At 36.5% G+C, this 20,097-nt stretch overlaps 1 protein-coding gene across 11 annotated transcripts in view; it reads right to left on the bottom strand.

Annotated features, from left to right (window-relative positions):
- Nucleotides 1-20,097, bottom strand: part of PPP2R2A (protein phosphatase 2 regulatory subunit Balpha) — an 83,451-nt gene that overhangs the window by 29,043 nt on the left and 34,311 nt on the right. For 6 of the 11 annotated variants that reach the window (XM_014737781.3, XM_070256412.1, XM_070256440.1 and 3 more), the window contains one exon: nucleotides 1,152-1,249. In XM_014737781.3, the coding sequence (XP_014593267.1) occupies nucleotides 1,152-1,249 (98 nt within the window). Of the gene's footprint in view, nucleotides 1-158; nucleotides 232-1,151; nucleotides 1,250-17,966; nucleotides 18,097-20,097 lie in introns of those variants that run through there. The other 5 variants (XM_070256425.1, XM_070256432.1, XM_070256435.1 and 2 more) reach the window with 2 other exon arrangements.

The raw sequence follows: 20,097 nt of genomic DNA, 5'->3' as shown, positions 1-20,097 counted from the left end.
AGAACATTCTCTGTCAAGAAAAGCTTGACTCTTATTTTCATATCTTCTTCCAACCAAAATAAATAAATAAATAAATAAATAAAAGGAGACATATTTAGTGTTTGTGCATCTTCTAATCAGACACTATTAATCATTTCTTTTAAAATTAAATTACCTACCTCACTGGGGTGTTGTGAGGATTAATTCATTAGTGTTTGTAAAGCACTTTGAGATCCTCAGGTCAAAGGCGCTATAGAAGTGCAAAGTAGTAGTATTATTACTAGATTCTTTGCTTATTTAAGGAATTTCACAATCCTTTAAAACCTAACTGTGTTATGATTCAGATATCTATTTGTAAAACCCTGCAATTTATCCACATTACTTTTAACTTTCTGAATATATTATAAATAGACAGGGGCAGGATGTTTCAAAACAAATTATTTTAAAGGTTTAACTTTGATCCTCAAACAGTGGGAGAGAGCAAGGGAAAATTCTAGTGTGACAAATTTTGTTTAGCATAAAATTTAGTGAGAAATCTTGTCAATCGGATTTAGAAGTGTGCCTAACTTGTACCCAAAACAAAACAAAACCCACTTTAATCACAGATACTGTAATGAGAAATTCCTTTCTTCAAAGAGAAAAGGAAACAATTTTTAAAAGGTTATAAATTACATTACACGTTTATACATGCAACTGTCATTTAAAACCTTTGTATTTAAATCACAGTAACAGTATTAGTATGAACTGACGTAAAAATAATTGATTAGAATTTCTTTAAACTAGCCTCCCACCCCCAATTACACAAAGTATACTAAGCACTGAGAAGAGGTCAAAGCAATTTTGCTATATGGAGTTTTAAGAGAAAAAACTGAGGAGGGCCAAGGCTTCAAAAAAAATTAAAATCTTGAATTATTCCACCACTTCCCACCCCTTTCTCTAGCCAAATATTTTTACAATTAAAGCATTATGTTTTTAAATCAAAACCACACACACACACGTACATACGCACAAAGCTAAGAGAACCAGAGCTATCTCTACATTGGATATTCTGCTTGACAAAGACACTTCTTTTTAAAAAAATGCCAACATCCTCTGATGAGATTCTCCAGTGCAACACAAGCTCCAGTCCCAAAAGCAAACTGAAATTTAGATATTAAACTTTAAATGCTTACCTCCTGCTCCTGTTGAAAGATGACGACTCTACCACCTTTATCTCCTGTTGCTAGTAATTCTCCAGAATGATTAAACTCTACTGTAGAAATTATATCTGCTGTATAATTGAAACAAAAACGAAGATATCAGTTTTTCTTTCCCAACTAACTACAGTTTAAGAATTTAGCATGTTTTTCCAAACACATTCTAAGCCTATATTTATTTCATGAATACTTTGGTTCACTAAAAACTAATTATCCCCAGAATAAATCAATATGAAACTACTTTAACAAATAGGAACACAACAAACAATAAATATTAGTGGTTTATATTAATATTTCACTAAATTCATGAATGTAAAGAAATTAACAATTTGTGAAACATTCTATGATAGCATCATTAAACAAGAACAATTATCTTGCTAATCTTCTTTCTTATATACTTCTGATAAGGTTCTTTACACAAATCCAAATATGGTTTATAAAATTAAGGCAGATATAGCTGAAACAGGGAAAATTTATTAAATGTAAAAATAATTTCAGAAGAAATTTTAAGTCATAAATTAATAAATTCAAATTCATGAAGTCAAACAAAAATTTGCAAATAGAACACATTTATACCAGAAACGTTTTGTGCTATGCACCTTCAATATGCACAGCTCTTCTTGTGGCTCCCAAACACTGCAGGGACTACTAGAATCAGTCATGTTACACTCAAAGTCGGTGCTAACTTCACAGTCAAGTTCAAATAAAGTTATCGGGGGTTTTTTCCTTGCTTTTTGACACCAGAGCCATTTTCCTAAGAAAAAAACCTAAGTTACAGAATTGGGCATTAAGATGAAGCAATTACACTGTACAATTCACCATTGTTATGAACAAGTTCTTCACTATAAACATAGTATGCCAAATTAGAAAAGACCCCATTACATACATTTTAAATAAATAACTTTTTTTTTTTACAGAAGATAAGGGTCATTTTCTGGTCTACATTAGCTCACTGTAAGAATTTAAGAATGTGACTTTATATAATAAAGAAGACTATATACCTTAAACTAAAAAATTTACTGACCAACGTATCTTAACAATAATCTGTCCAACACTGGATCTTATTTTCTTTTTAGTGATTTTTCCAAGTCCAGCTTGATTTTGGAAAGCTTTCTTTGCTTCCTCCATTGTCTAGGTCCAAGGACTTCACCTTTGTGGAACCCTCTGAAAGTTAAACACGCTCTCCCAAGAAACGGCACATATTTATATTTAAGTGCACACAAAAATCTGCATACAATTCAGAGGGTATGAACGGCACCCCACCTCCAGGTTAAACACCTTAACCCAGACAGCCCACCAAGGTCAGTGATATCAACAGGAAAGAAATTTATTGTTTACACTGCATGCATATGTAACACAAAGGCATAAAGCTGAATATACTGGATTACTCTGTAAAGCCAAACATGAATAAGTGCTTTTAAAAGCCATTCTATTAGGTGCTCTGTACTGTACTTCTGTGGTGAATATAATAAAGAATTAAAAATAGAGATAGTTCCTGCACTTAAAGCACAGTAGAGTACAGCTGGAGGGAGAAAATAAGTAGCAGCTAACTATATCAGAGCATACGGAGTCACATCTTATTCAAAAGTTAGGTTCTAAAATTAGGCAATAAGGTGAAAATCATACACAGTAAAAATTATCTTTAAATTCAAACCCCTCGGACAGGTATCACTTTGGAGATGCAAATTCTTTCTCTTCTAAGTCCAACTCAGCCAATTTCCCCACAGCATTAATAATTTGTGGTTCCTGTGGCTAACTCATCAAATGAACTAGTTTATTTAAATATAAAGTCATGCTACACCAAAAACACTTATCTTTGAATTCTAGAATATGCTCTTGGCTTGGTGAAATGCTCACAGCTGACACCAACACCAGATTTATTCTCCTGTTCACTCAATGGAATAACAGGGAGAGTTGGCTCAGTATTTAAATTCTTGCATCTGTTCTCCAGGTCCAAATTACTGCATTCATCTAAATTAAAGTCATTACGACTCCTTGTTAGGAAGAGGAACTGCTATGGCTGAAACTTACTAAGGCGATATGTCAACGTTCACAGTATGACTAGCTGACTAGCCTCTGCTGAGCAGTAGTGAAAAGCCGGGGGAAAAGGTGTGCTGCAAGATGGGCTCAATTTCTAGTGGGGGAGAAATCTTCATCTTCCTTAGGTGAGCTGGAAAGGAGAAAATCTAGAGATGATTACATCAGTAAGGAGATCATTATAATAAAGGATTGAGGAGATCTGGGAAGGGGGTAGTGGTGGTGGGGATTTCACACTTATTCTTAGAAGACTGAACAAGAATCAAGTAACAAAGTAGCAGGCACAATACCCCCCCCAAAGTACTGACTCACATAGCTAGTTATAACGTGTTCACTCAATATGTGATGAGAGAGGAAGAAAGAAGCGTGTGTATATGTGTCTGTGTGCTCGTGGCGGGTCAAAAGAGCGGGACGGGGATGGAGAAAAGGACGGGGAGGGAGAGGGAACAGAATGAAAAAGACCAATAACTTATTGCAAGATGCAACAGGAATAATACACCTGCTTTTACAACGTGTCACTTCTCATCCCAGGAATGGTTATTTTACAAGGAGACTTCCAGATAGTGATGATGTGTGTTTAGTACTGAACCAGCTTTGTAGCAAGGGTACAAAACTTAGCACAACGGAGACAGGCTGAGGAATCCTAGAGACAACTGGCCTAAATATCAAGAGATGCTCAATGTTAAGACAAAACAAGAATCGAACATTTACACCATAAAAAGTCAAGCTACTTTAAATCTTTGAGGGAGAACAAGATTGGGTGAAAGGCATACAATTTTCTCAATTTACAGATATTCTTCAGACACTGGTGTTTGTTAGTACAGTCATCCCTTGGTATCTGCAGGAGACCGGTTTCAGGACCCCTGGCAGATGCCAAAATCTGTGAATGCTCAAGTCCTTTAGTGGGCCCTCTGTATCCGTGATTTTTCCATCTTGGATTCAATTAACCTCAGATAGTAAACATAGCACACGATCTGCGGTTGGTTGAATCTGCAGATGCAGACAGCCAACTGTATTTACCTTGCCAAAAGCCAATGATAAAAGAGAAAATTTTAGAAATAGCCAACGAAGCCACTGCTTAATTGAACAGTGTAAAGAAATTTTATTTGGAGAAAGGGTGGGTGGACTGACTTGTAGCCGTCTTCCTGGGATTTGAGGGTTTTTTGGTGAGAAAGATTGGTCCTGAGCTAACACCTGTTGCCAGTCTTCCTCTCTTTGCTTGAGGAAGATTGTCACCGAGCTAACATCTGTGGCAATCTTCCTCTATTTTCTATGTGGGACGCCATCACAGTGTGGAATGATGAGCAGTGCATAGGTCTGTGCCCAGGATCCAAACCAGCGAACCCCGGGCTGCCAAAGTGGAGCATGCAAACTTAACCACTACGCCACCAGGCCAGCCTGCCTTCCTGAAATTTTTATGCTGCATGTATTTAATATATCCATATTTCAGAAGGTAAATTATTTTCCTGGTTTGTATGATGTCACAGTGTTCCTGTCTCTGCACCCCCCCCCAAAAAAAGAAAAAAGAAACACTGCGATTTCTGGATGCTTGGCCATCTGTATAAGTGTGAGAGCCACTGTATACATTTGTACCTATTTAATGTCCAAGTTTATGAATGCTTTTAAAGTTTTTCTGAGTTGTAAAATGCCAAGATCTCGCAAGGTCTCACTGGGAATATGACACAAAAAAAGGATGAATAAAGGGAGAATGAAATCAAATTCCGCTTCTAGATCAAGACAAACATAGAGGAATCAATTATAGACAACACTATAAAATTGAGCTTTGAACCACATGTGCCACTGCATGTTAGTGTGCCAAGAGCAGGTTATGGGTGCCTGGATACTGCAGAGACGCAAATCTGTAATCTCCAGTTGTAAACAATCTTGTTTACCTCAGTGTGCCACACAAACATTACTATTTCCTAGTTGTGTCATGATGTGCAACAGGTAAGGAAGCATGGCTCTAAAAATGGTGCTACCAGATCATGCCATACCACAGGGTGGTCAAATACTGGTATCTGTGCTTTTGAAAATAACAATAAATCTATTCCTAGAAAATAATCTTCTAATGTTCTGATGCCTATACCACTAACAAAAATTAGAGTGGATGATGGCAGAAAATCTATTAATAGCACTATTCAATAGAACTTTGTTACAATGGAAGTGTCCAATATCTGGACTGTCCAATACAGTAATCACTAGCCACAAGTGGCTCCTGAATTTTTAATTTTAGCCATATGTGGTTAGTGGCTACCATACTGGACAGCCTAGGTCTAAAACATTACAGAGTGGACATAGACTTTTATTGCAAAGCTAAAAACGCTGCAACTAAGAAAATTATAAACCTTTAAACATACTCCGGGTACAATAAAACAACTATCAAACACACACACACAGATTGTTGCTCCAAGGAGGAGCAGGCTGAAAATGTAAATACATTTCATGAAAATTTAGATTCCTGGATGCTAGTTTTACAATAAACCATTAATGAAAGCTACGAATACTTGAGAATACTTTACTCTTGAGATTATAGTTTTTAAAAAAGCAAAGACATTAATCTCACTGTTAGAGCCATCACACTGAACTCGAGGTATGGTTCAGTATGACAAATCAACTAGGTCATGTTCTCATACACCAACAATAACCAACAACAAAAATCGAAGAACAAAAAACTTCCTCTTTTAAAAAGAAAAATAAGAATCTTTCCTATGACCAACAAAAATGTTATTTCACAATAAAAAAATCTGTTAATCTTACAAAAGAACATTCTAATACAGTTAATAAAAAGGAATTACTCCTTTTCAGAACATTAGTCAACTGCCTTACTGTGCAATAAGCCAAGACACAGCAATTTTTGGTACACGCTGACTTCAAATTGTGCAAGACAAATGCAATATTTAAAAGGCACAAATTTTTTAAAGAAAATTTAACACAATGTTTTTGACCTTTGTTGTTAAAATCTATATACTATTAACACCAAGGAATTTATGATGTGTTATATAAAATGGAACTCATTTCTTCCAACCCCTTCTTTCTAAACTATCAGCAGCTGGGTTTCAGCCTAAGAAACTGAAATAACCGCTTTCTTTTGGGGATGGAGTGGTAGTTGGTAGTGGTGGCAGGAATGACAAGGGCAGTATTACTGGTCTATTTCTACTTCACAAGGCACACCACACGGTTCCTTCTTGCTACCTACCTACTTTCTCTATTTCTTATGTGCTATAATCAACAGAATAGGACACAATCAGCGAAAGGTTCAAAAAAAACACTCTCAGCATAAAAATCAAATGAGAGAATTTAATATATAGTATATATAAATAGCAGTAATTAACAATAATTCCTATATATTAAACGACCAAATTATTATTAGCACTGACATTCTCTAAATACTTCAACCCTTATGTTGTGAGGCACTTTATGGGGTTATTCACTGATTTTAAAATTCTATTTGAGGACTATGGCTCAAATAAATAATCTGAAAGAAACCAATTAAAATTAGCACCAACATGGTTATAGGTATATTATCTATCCAGTAGTCTTCCCTTATCTGTGGTTTTGATTTCCATGATTTCAGATACCCAAGGTCAATCACCATGTGAAAATATTAAATAGAAAGTTCCAGAAATAAACAGTTCATAAGTTTTAAATTGCACATTGTTCTGAGTAGCATGAAGAAATCTTGCTCCATCCTGCTCCGTTCCACTGGGGACGTGATTCATACCTTTGTCCAGCATATCCACACTGTATATGTTACCTGCCCCTTAGTCACTTAGTAGCCATCTGGTTATCAGTTGGACTGTCACGGTATCACAGTGCTTGTGTTCAAGTAACCCTTATTTTACTTAATAATGGCCCCAAAGCACAAGAGAAGTGATGCTGGCAATTCGGATGCCCAAAGAGAAGCCAAAGTTCTCGACTGAATAAGGAAAGAAAAAAATCATATGCTGAGGTTGCTAAGATCTACAGTAACTTTTATTACAGGATATTGTTATAATTATTCTATTTTTAGCTATTGTTAATCTCTTACTGTGCCTCATTTATAAATTAAACTTTATCATAGGTATGTGTGCATAAAAAAAATATAGCAGTAGGGCTCAGGACTATCTGCAGTTTCACGCACCCACTGGGGGCCTTGGAACGCATCCCCCATGACTACTGTATAACAAAAAAAGCTGAACAGACATCAAACATCCAGTAATTAGGAAATATAAAAGTAAATTCTAGTACACAGGTTGGAAAACTACGGCCTACCCGCTGTTTTTGTAAATAATGTTTTATTGGAACCCAGTCATGCCCATTTGTTTGTATATCGTCTTTTGGCTGCTTTCACTCAACAACAGCAAGGTCGAATAGTTGGCAAAGACTGAAAATATTTACTCTGTCCCTTTACAGATAACGTTTGTCAACCCCTATTAACACAATCTGTACTAACATTAAATAATAAATATGGTTTATGTGAATACAAAGACACAACAAACTAATGTCAAAGCACACACTTTACACAGATATGTACAACCATAATGTGCCAAGTACTGTGCTAAGTAAGCATTCACATATATTCTCATTTAATCCTTATAACATCACTATGATACAGATATCATTTTCAATTCACAGAAGAGTATAAGGAAGCACTGAGAGATTAAGCAACTTGTCTATCACACCTGCATCAACTGTCAGAGCCATGATTCAAATTTAGCAGGTGTGAACAATCATATGAGTAAGGTGACAGCACAAAAGTCTGTAAATCAAAGGATAATGAATAAAGGACTAATGCAGAATATTCAGTTAACTGCCTCTTTTTCATTGCTAAAATGCCTGTATTCAATAAAACAGAGTCAAACTACATTGACTTCATACTATTTACTAATGGTCACATTATAATTACTGTCTGTCTTTCAGCACCTACTACATTTAAGGCACTGGGTGATCCACATTCTAAATTCTACTCCCTAAAGGGGCTTATAAGAAAGTGGAATGTGGGCAGGCCCAGTGGTGTGGCAGTTAACTTTGCATGTTCCACTTCGGTGGTCTGGGGTTCACCAGTTTGGATCCCAGGTGCAGACCTACACACCGTTTGTCAAGCCATGCTGTGGCAGGCGACCCACATATATAGCAGAGGAAGATGGGCACAGATGTTAGCTCAGGGCCAGTCTTCCTCAGCAAAAAGAAGAGGATTGGTGGCAGATGTTAGCTCAGGGCTAATCATCCCCCCCGCCCTAAAAAAAGTGGAATGTAATCACAACAGTTAACCAAGGAAGGATTTAGTGAATGTTTAAGAGAACCTAAGAAGGAATATCATAAGGCAAAATAAACAATACAAAATAAATTCTAGGCCATGAGGACTGAGTAAATATATAAAGATGTTCCCTCTTTTTTTAGACAAAAATAAAGGCGGGGTGGAGGGAGCTCAACCAGGAAGAACTGCTTACATATTTCTAACCATCTGGATTACAGATTCCCAAAAGTCCCACTGGAAAGAGTTAACAAAGCATCCAGTGGAGGCTGACAAACCTGATTCTGTTATTTTTCTCAATATGATTAGGCTTTAAAGATAAATAACACAGAAGAACATTTAAAAGGCTGAAACTCATAAAATACTATAAACATTGCAGCAGCAAATAAGTAACTCTAAAAAGTGCCTTATGCGACACAAGACAGCATAAATCTTAAGATAATCAGGAGGTTCACAAAAACTTTATAACCACTGTTTCTTAAAATTCTGGATTCTGAACACTATTTCAAAAGGGACTGCCCTGGTGAAAAGAGCAAGTGTCTGCAAAGATTTGCTCCAAGAGGAACTGCCAGTGTGGTATTCTAGATACGAAAGGAAACTTCCATACCTGGAAGAAAATGAACTTATCAAGTTGGCTGTACTGAATCTTATCTTTTGACAAACAATATTTGATTTCCCACAAAACTCTACCAGGTAATCAGTCTCTTCCCGTTTTTGTTACATTTCAGTAAAAACAAAGACTAACAAAGAATGCTACAACTAACCGCATAAACAAAAGTATTCAAAAAAAGTACCTAATAAAAATGTACAGTAACTTAGCACTTCCGCTTTGAAAAGGGTGAAGTGAAAGACAAAACTCAAAATTAAAAACCTGTCATCAGTTTTCTGTCTCTGGCCTTGAGGGAGTAAGACAATCTGGATTCATCCTCTTGCTGTGACCAACTAGAAAACGGAACAAAATACATGAAACAACTGTTTTCAGACAGCTGGGCAACATGGAGTGCAGGACTGTGAACCCTTAGAGAACGGAAACAAAGTGAGCCCTATAGTTGCCCCAGCTTCCTGGACAGGTCAGCGAGCCAGGAAGAAGCCAGAGATCAGCAATTTGACTGAGTTGTGGAGTCAGAAACTGGAGGGTTAGGGAGAACCAAAATAGCTAGAATTTATGGGCAGACTACAGAGAGAAAGCTCAAGAGATCTACAGTGGGATCATTTACAATCTCTAGTTAAATCCTGATCTGAGAATATGTGGTGTGACACTCCACAAGGCCTAGGAAAGAACCAGCAGAAAGCTCAGGAGGGCTCAGAATATTAAGGGCTCCCACCAGCCACAGCAGAGAAACTGCATAATTAATGAGGCATCGGGTAGAGTCCTCAGAAGAGTATACCCTTAGTAGTGGGACTGTATCAGCACTAATGACTAATTTGTCCTAACAAAGCTCAAAAGCAAACTTTGACCAAATTGATCTCAAGTAACTTAACTGTACCAGAAAAAATCCAACACTCAACAATGTAAATTCACACGTCTGGCATCCAATTTAAAATCACCAAGAACGTAAAGCAGGAAAATATGACCCATAACCAGAAGAAAAATAAACCAAAAGAAACAGAACCAGAAGTGACAAAAATGATGGAATTAAGGTCTTAGCAGACAAAGACCTTAAAATAGCTGTTGTAAATATGCTCCATATGCTCATATAGAACAAATCATGAACAGGATGAGAAATGGAACACAAAGGACAAAAAAGAAACATCTAAGAATGAAAAATACACTATCTGAAATGAAAGATACACTGGATGGACTAACAGATTAGATAACCACAGTAGAAAAGAGCAAGAATTGGAAGGCCTAGCAATACAATCAAAATAAAATGAAGCAAAGAGCAAAAAAAGCACAAAGATCTAACTTGTAGGATAACATCAAGTGTTCTAACATATGTATCATTGCAGTCACAGGAAAAAGGGGGGAATATTTGAACATATGACCAGCATTTAAATGCTTAAGCACGGTGACACTGTACGTAGAATAATCAAACCAAGACATCAGTTATAAATGTCACTTCTACAGGTATATAGCAGTGGCAAATCAAAAATCACGAATAGCCTTGCACTGGTGATGTGACTTTGCAAAATCCTGAAAAATTCTTCATAAAATTACAATATTTCAAAGCATAATCTTCTCTTGATTTACACAGTAAACTTTAGTATATACATTAAACCCATGCAAAAAAATACTTAATAAAATAAAGCAGAGCTGGGTTTTAGGCTCAGAAAATAAGGAAGCTTTTTTCGGCACCGTGAACACTTGGTAGAATATTTTAAGTCATGCAGACCATGGAACAATTTTTTCTTGTTCAAGATTGTCCTACAAACTGCCAAACAGCTGGCACACTTGGCTCATGCCTAGTAAATGCCAATAATGCCTACAATCACTGGTAAAATTAAGTAAAAAAGAACTGAACAGGTCAAAAGTCTGTAATATGTACACACGGATGAAAGACATGGTGAAGATGCAATAGTCATAAATCTTTACGCCCAAAGAAGGTTTTTACTTTATACATTTCGGGGTTATTAGGAATAAAGGGATTGACAAAAAGCATAATTATAGTAGAAGACTGACATATCCTTCCCTATGCCCGACCAGACTTAAAAAAAAAAAAGTAGACAAGGGGGGATTGGTGGGGGTAGGGAGGAGGTAGGAGGGATAGTCGCTTGAAAAATATAATTGATAAACACACAGGGAAAACTCTATACTGATACAGAAAATACACATTCTTCTAAAGAGCTATGCAATTCAAAAAACACTCATACTCTGAGCCGCAGAGTCCTTTAAAGAATTCTAATTATTAACTTAAAGACTACATTCTCTAACCACAATAAAATTAGCTAAATATTAACAACCACTGTTTCTAATCAACCACTTGGTAATTTTAAAATTCTAAGGGCAAAAACAAAAATTAGTGTTGCAATAAAAATACTTTAAAAAGATTTAGAGGAACCTAAGTATATAAATATTTAAGGTGGTATTGTTTTTGTAAAAAGTGATGACAATGATCACTATAAAAGAAAACTGAAAAAATAAAAAGCTGAAATCCCACCACCAAGAGAGAACCACAAGTAATAACTGAACTGAACAGTCTTTTAGAAACTCATGCAAATTGCAAAATATATAGATGTATTTATTTATATATGATACGATTTCTGTAAAATCACTTCAATGGAAATATAATTAACTTTACTCTTTTTTTAATCACACAAATAAACCACTCTGTAAAACAAGATAATCATTACTGTTAACTCCACTTCTGAGAGAACCACTATAGTTACTTTTGTATATATCCTTCTGAAGTTTATCCATGTGTATTTCACATGCTCTGCACAAAAAATAACAGATCTATTTGTACTGAGAAAGAATGCTGTCTACATTATATCACTGAGCTAAAAAAAAAAAAGGTACAAAGTGTGTTTGAGCCTATCTGCCTATCTGTGTAACATAAATAAAACACAGCATTATGCAATTAGTTACCAGAGCTTAGACAGGGAGACCAGGTTAACAAATGTGACAGCCATTAGCCTAACAGTAACATGGAAAGTGACAAGAGATGAACCTCTACAAGATAAAGTAATGAGATACCACTACACACCATTTGAATGACTAAAATTTTTTTTAAAAACTGACAATACCTAGTGCTGGTGAGCAACTGGAACTCTTACATACAGTTGGTAGGAATACAACATGGCACACACACTTTGGGGGAAAAAAAATAGAAGTTTCTCATACAGTTAAAACAAACATTTTTACCATGTGACCCAGCAATCTCATTCCTAGAGTTTTATCCAAGTCAAACGAAAACATATTCACACAAAAATCTGGGATGCAAATATTCATAGCAGCTTTATTTGTAATTACCAAAAACTGGACATCAAATTATCCTCAACTGGAGAATGAATAAACAAAATGTGGCATATACCCATAAAATGAAGTATCACTCAGCAATAAAAAGGAACAAATTACTCATACAAGCAATGACATGCATAAAAATCAAGATGCATTAGGCTAAGTGAAAGAAGCCAGATTCAAAAGGCTCCATGCTATATGATTCCATTTATCCAACATTCTGGAAAAGGCAAAACAGAGGGACATAAACAGATCAGTGGTTGCTAGGGACTAGCGATGGATGACAGGGTGACTACAAATGACATGGGACTTTTTGGAATAATGGAACTACTTTTATTTTGACTGTGGTAGTAACTATATGACTGTATGTTTCTATCAAAACTGAAGAACCATATGCTAAAAAGGATGAATTTCACTATATGTAAATTACATCATAAGACTACAACAAAATCCAAATACTAGAATCTCATCCCAGACATTCCAGAATCCTAATCTGATGTTTTACTTACTGGTTACAAAATGGTTTCCTGCTCTAAAACCTTTAAAGGTCCTCTAAGAATTACCACAAGGTTTTTGAAGTACTGCCTGGCACTCATCTCCTCCATAATATAAAGACCTCCCTTAAACATATCATTTTACTTTCTAGTACCATAGCTTCCAACAAATTCTCTAGTAGGGCTAATGTTTTGTCTTTTATTTTTAATGAAGTGTTACTTTATTATTATTTTCTTCTTCTCCCCAAAGCCCCCCAGGATATACTTGTATATTCTAGTTGTAGGTCCTTCTAGTTCTGCTATGTGGGACACTGCCTCAGCATGGCCTGAGGAGTGGTACTAGGTCTGTGACCAGGATCTGAACTGGTGAAATCCTGGGCCACAGAAGCAGACCGTGTGAACTTAACCACTTGGCCATGGGGCTGGACCCAGGGTTAATGTTTTACACTTCCAACATACACACTTATGCCCATCCTCACGCCTCCTTCTTTAGCTTGGCTGTATTGTCTACCTTGCCTGAAATATCTCCTCTCTCCATTCCTTTAGCTCTTATGTATGTGGCCCATAAGAAGAAAAAAGAACTAAATTCACAGCTCTCTGGAGAGGGAGAAATATCGCAGAAGGATACAGCTATAGAAATAAAATAGGTATAGAAATAATAAACAAAAAACACGATTTTTACACAATAACTAAATAAAATATACTTGTTTTTCTAAAAACAATTTATACAACATAGGAAGATGATTCACAGAAGAGGAATGAATACTGGTAAAACATAAGCAAATATCTAGTCAAATCCGTTAAATAAATTTTTAAATAAGATACTATTTTCTATGTCTTAAACTAGAAGAAAATACAAATTGTTCAAAAGACTACTATTTGCCTTTATTGTAGATAGAAGTATATATTATTACTCTGGAAAACTATTTCATAATTTATATCGAAAGTCACAAAGCATTCATTCTCTTGGAACTTTATGTCAGTTCCAGAAGTCATCCTACTGAAATAATCCCCCCAAATTTTTTAAATGTATAAAGGTGCTCACTAATGTCTTCAAATTATCTAGTGTTAGAGAATATAAGAGAAACATCAAATGTTCTTCTTCTGCCAATATCCTTTCACATTTTGCTCTCATTTTTCCTGAAATCCTCCCCCTTTGCAAGTCGTTCCTTACAAGCCTTGGCTCTTCATTAACCATTGAGCAAGAGCAACAAGACACCCAGGGATGAAGCCTCAGCTCTGTTATTAAGTAATAATTTGACCACGAGTAAGTCAATTAATCTTTATGAACTTCAAGTTTCTCATTTGCAAAAAAACATGGATAGATGATCTCTCTCTTCAGAGGATGAGTCTTTCACAGAGCATACACAAGATATACTCAGACACAAACTCAACACATCTGTGAGAGGAAGAAAACAGAATAATGGCTGGAGAAAAATATCATGCTTTTATTAAAAAACTTCTAATATGGAAAATGAAAGACCTGAAAGGACAAAACATCTGCAAAAGTTGCATTCTCTACCCATGATCGTGGATCTCTGCTAGAGATCTCACTCTGACAAAAACGAATCCCAGATTTCTTTCTTTTTAATCTAGAAGTCAACAACAACAGTGATTTAATTAAAGTTACTTTCAGTAAGTTATAAGACAATCAGTGGTGAAATCAGAATGGAAGTGAAACAATGAAATATGACACTCTCTGCCCCACTCAACTCATACTGCCAGTCCAGCAGTAAAGCACGGCACAGGAGATTCTCATGTCATCAATATTCACTATACTTTTATAAGATGGAATCTTCCTCACTTTTATACATAAAAGTCAGAAACTACTTAAGTGCAAGTGATAATGCATATACAGGTAACAGAAAACATTTTTCAAACATTAATGAACAAAAGCTACATAGCAGAAGAATTAATTGAGCTGAATCTTTTTGTTTTCCATAAATTTATTTTAGCATAATTTTAGACTTACAGAAGAGTTGCAAAGATCCTTCACAGTTCCCGTATACTCTCAGCTAGTTTTCCTATCCTTTACATCTTGCGTTACTATGGTTTGTTTGTCACAACTAAGGAACTAACACTGGAATATTAACTAAACTCCACACTTTATTCAGATTTCACTAGTTTTTCCCTAGTGTCCTTCTTCAGTTCCAGGATACACAGACATTTAATCATCACGTCTCTTTAGTCTTTTTAGTCTCCTCTGTTCTGTGACAGTTTCTCACTTTTCTTATTTTTTATGACCTTCTCAGTTTTGAAGAATACTGGTCAGGTACTTTGCAGTTATGTCCCTCAATTTGAGACTGTCAGCTGTTTTTCTCATGGCCACACTGCAATTATGGGTTACTGGCAAGAAAATCACAGAAGTGAAATGTCATTCTTATCATATCATACAAAGGTACATCCTATCAATATGACCTATTGATGACAACCTAGATTATCTGGGTCAAGTCACTATTTTGCCACATTTCTCCACTATGAAGTCGCCCCCATTTATATAAGGTACTCTGGAAGGAAGTCACTGAGAGTGGTCCATGTTCAAGGGATGAGGGGTGTTAAGCTCCATCCCCTGGTAGGGGAGTACCTTCATAAATTATTTGGAATTCTTCCATAGGGGAAAATTGTCTCTTCTCCCCCATTTATTTATTTAACCAATCACTTATCAGTATGAACTTACAGATATTTAGTTTATACTCTGGGTTATAATCTAATACTATGTAATGCATTGTAGGTTGCTCAAATTTTTCCAGATTTGGCCACTGAGAGCTCTTTCAGGTTGGCTCCTGGGTCTCTCTGACATGCTCCTATCCTTCTGTTCTTGAGCACTTTTGGAACTTTTTTAAAAACGTGTAACTTTCATACATTCTTAATATTACCACAAATTAAACATGACTTCTAGTTTTTTCATTATATGGTTACAGACCAAGGTTTTTTTTTTAAAGATTGGCGCCTGAGCTAACATCTGTTGCCAATCTTTTTTTTTTTTTTATTCTTCTCCCCAAAGCCCCCCAGTACATAGTTGTAGATTCTAGTTGTGAGTGCCTGTGGTGGTGCTATGTGGGACACTGCCTCAGCATGGCCTGATGAGCGGTGCCATGTCTGCACCCAGCATCCAAAATGGTGAAACCCTGGGCCGCTGAAGCGGAGAGCACGAACTCAACCACTCAGCCACAGGGCTGGCCCCCATACTAAGTTTTAAGCACTGAACTCTCTTAGTGATTTCTGAAGAAAACAGAAATACACTGAAAACAAAAGGACTACCTAGATTAAAGGTTAGCACCACAATTAACTTTCATCCTTGGAGTATCTGACCATGTCTAAGATTTCTGTCCTGGAATGGATTTCTCTTTTGGTCAGCTGAGGCTCTAAAAGTTAAGAAATTCTATGTGTTAGCTTTCTTAGAAGTGTTAACATACGTGTGCAACATGGATTTTGTATTAATCTGCTAGTACTCACTGCTCTTTTCTTTTCAGATGGTAGAGAGGTGGGGGTGAGAACACAGCAGGTATACTGATCATCTTCACCTCTGTTAAAGTCAAGGGCCTGCTGTCAAAACATTCTGGGACATAACATAGAAATTACTTCTCATTTTGATCTGGTTTGTTTCAACACTTAGAACTCCTATTAGGAAGAATGCTATTTTGTTTGGACACATGATCCATTTTCATGATCTTTTCTCCTTTATTAGTTCACTATACCCTCTAAGGCAAACACTGAACTTTAGGATTGGCCCCACATAGATAAACAGAATACAATTAACCCAAACTTCTTCTCAAAGGTAACTAAATTACTCTTCAATATAAGAAAATATTTTACTGGATGATGCATCTATAACATGCTACTTTCTCGCTAAAGGAGGCGGCTAGCTTTAGATATAGTTACTTCCCCACAGACCACTATGATGCTCTTTTATCACCGTTGACCTCTAGAGGGAGCTCAAAGTTCTTGTTACTTTTTCCGAAAGGTCAGGACACTCCTCCCACAAACGTGGTATCTTCAAGATTTAAGATTTTATTGTGGCCTAAGTAAGTAAAATGTGCACCATCCTTTTAGGAATTTCTTGCTTCTGAGAAGTGAATAAGGCTTGACCTGCTCATCTGCTCCTGAGGCAGTAAGCCCCAACCATTTCTTCCTCTCTCCCTTCCAGACTCCTAGGACTCCCCTCAAACGTTCTCTTTCCCACTTGGCACTGACTAGGGCATATTACTGTAGCCTGAGAGGCTGAAGGGAGGATGGCTGTAAGAACTGGGGGCAGATGCTCCCTCTTGCTGACTCTTGTTACCATCTGCATGGTAGGCAGTGCACCTCCACGTTCTTCATGCCAGGGCATACACAGAACGTACTTGTATTGCACACTAGTATAAAGGTAAGATGAAGTTGCTTGTATCTGCCCAGGAACTCTAGTCAGCCAAGCTCCCACTCAGGCACCCACCCCCAAGGACTGGAGGGATCATTATCTCAGCACACCTATAACACATTCTTGGGGCCACATCTATAGGGAATTTGTGCAGGAAGCGACCAGAAGTCAGACTGATCATTTCCCCACTGTCAAATCCCCACTTCACCTGTCTATAGGACCCTGAGGAAGCAACTTAGCCTTTAAAAGACTCAGTTTCCTCATCTTTAATTACCTACCTCATAGATTTGCTTTGATGGCTAAACAAGCAATAAATGCAAACAAATGAGCTTTGAATGAGGCACATGATAGGTACATTGGTAAGCAGAAGATGTTGGCTGGGGTTTGGGCTTGTTGCACAAAAAACAAGCATTTAAGCACTTATTTGTTTCTAGGATCTTCAGGTCAACCTAACCTAGGCAAATAAATTCTCCAAGTGGTCCTGCATAGCTCCCTGTAGCCTGAGACTAAAGCCCAAACTAGTAAAGCTGCTCCTTTGTATATACGCTCAAGAGGCCTCAGGGTGAAGCACCACTGGTCAAGGACAGGATATTGTATTCCTTTGTCTCTTGGCCAAAATATCACTTCAATTACACCATGAGTTCCAACAACAGAGTAAGTGCTAACAGCCGTTATAATAACCTCTCCTCAACCTCTGACTCAGTGAACAGGAACATGTTATGCGATAAGCTCAACAAAGACCACCGGCTATTGATGCTCATACAGAACCTACATTGTAATGTTGCCATGAGAGCCAGGGTAATTTCCAGAGATGTGTTCTGGAACCAGCCTCCCTTCTTTTTAACTTGTTCCTGGATAATCTGATATCATGTTTGGATAAAATGGAATGGAACCATACCCTCCTGCAATAAAGAACAGAAAGATAAACATTTGCTAATACATTTAGTCTACAGGTGTTGTCTTAACAAACAAGTCTTGGTGTATTAACGTTATATATAATGTTAGAAAGAAGAGCTCCAAAGTGACCATTCTAAACCTGAAGTTACCATCTTCATTAGATGTTCACCAACTTTTAACTGGCTTATAATTGGTTCCACAGAGCAAATCACCTCATTAAGTTGCCTTATCAAAATAAAACGCAAATAAGTTTCTCAAGGAGATTACACGAATAGTATTGCACAAAACTCCTACATCTTTACATGCATGCCTATTTTTATAACCAGAATGGGTATATGATTATTAATTTCTACATAAAATCTTTACACACTAAGAGTATTACAGCCATGCTATAAGAACCAGAAAGCACTTCATTGTCCATTTGTCTTAGTGGAGTCAAACCCAACTCAGTTGTTTTCTGACAGATTTCTCCAGCTCACTGACAAACTGGGTACAAAGGTACAGAATATTCAGAGAAGCTAGAGATCTTTAAGGCATGTTACAGAAAATTTTATAGACTTTTATTCCAATGGCAAAAAGGAGCACACCGGGCAGTTTGGAGTTACTTCAGAAATCCCCGTAAGCAATGATAGTGATCTGAGCCAGTGTAGTACAGTAAAAATATTATCATAAGGAGATAGCATTTAAAATGCACATATAGTACGTTAGGTATTTAATCCTCATAAAACCTAAAAAGTTGGTTGTATTAATATAGCCATTTAATAGATGAAGAAACTAAAGTATAGAGGCACATGAGATGACAGAAGTGTACAGGTTTTAAAATACATTTATGAAGTACATAAAACAATGCTTGATAATTGATAACGTGTGGAGAGCTAAAGATGAAATCAAGAATAATGTCTAGGTTCTCATGCTGACTGAATGTACTCAATACCACTAATAGATAGATATTTACCTTACATTAAGTGTTATTTAACAGCATCTACATAGCAGGTACAACATCAAGTCAAAAAAAAAAGTGAACCTCCATTGGCTAAATAATACAAAAGATTATGTCAAGATGATTTCATCACAACTCTTAACCAAAAGGAATATATCATATTACCATATCATACTATTACCAAAAAATTTAGCTCAGAAAATTCTTTTTGCTCATCTTTTCCTTTTATCATCCTTTTCCTCTCAGTTCTGGTAGGTTATTTTGCTCAAGGTGGTAATTTTCTGACCCTGTTTTTAATTATATTTGACTGCAACTCATCGTCTCCACTATATTTTTTAAACTATTGTAATCATGCTTTTCAAATGATTTGAAAGTATTTTCTACATGATTCTATTTTCAAAGATGCAACTGCTTTCGTGAATCTCACTGAAAAACAGAAATATTAAAGGTTTTCTCCATTTACTAGAACTAAACATTTATTCCTCTAATTCTGAAAACTGGTCTTATTTTTCATAAATCTTGTGCATTTTTGTTGTTTTGCTCATTTTTAAGAGAGCCATTACTTCAACGATATTTTACTGAGCATCTACTCCATGCCAGACACTCTAGGTCATGCTGGATACAAGAATAAGTAAGATAGACCAAAATCCCTGCTCTCCTGGATCACATAGTCCAGTGATGGGGGCCTATTATAAACAAATGGATAATATAAAATCTATCAGGTAGTGCTAAGTACTATAATACTGTAAAGACCAATAAGAGGATAGAAAGTACACAAGAGGGTGGGAGACTATTTCAGGTTAGATGGTGAGAGAAAGCCTCTCTGAAGAGACTTCCGCAGAAACCAAAATGAACAGGAAATCAGTCATCCAATCTTGTAAAGAAAAGTATTCCAAGCAGAGAGCCTAAGGAGAAACGAGTTTGCTAAACTTGGTTAAGACTAATGCAGAATAAGGTGGCAGAGGAGATGCAGCATTTACTTAGCAGACGCCAGACTACATACAACCTTGTAGGCCATGGTAGGGCTGTAGATGTGTTCTAAAAGTGATAAGCAGCCATTGGAGAG

This window comes from Equus caballus, chromosome 2 (genome assembly GCF_041296265.1).
Source record: "Equus caballus isolate H_3958 breed thoroughbred chromosome 2, TB-T2T, whole genome shotgun sequence".
Taxonomy (NCBI): domain Eukaryota; kingdom Metazoa; phylum Chordata; class Mammalia; order Perissodactyla; family Equidae; genus Equus; species Equus caballus.
The sequence above is the reverse complement of the archived record's forward strand: the minus strand, read 5'-3'. Positions and strand labels throughout refer to the sequence as shown.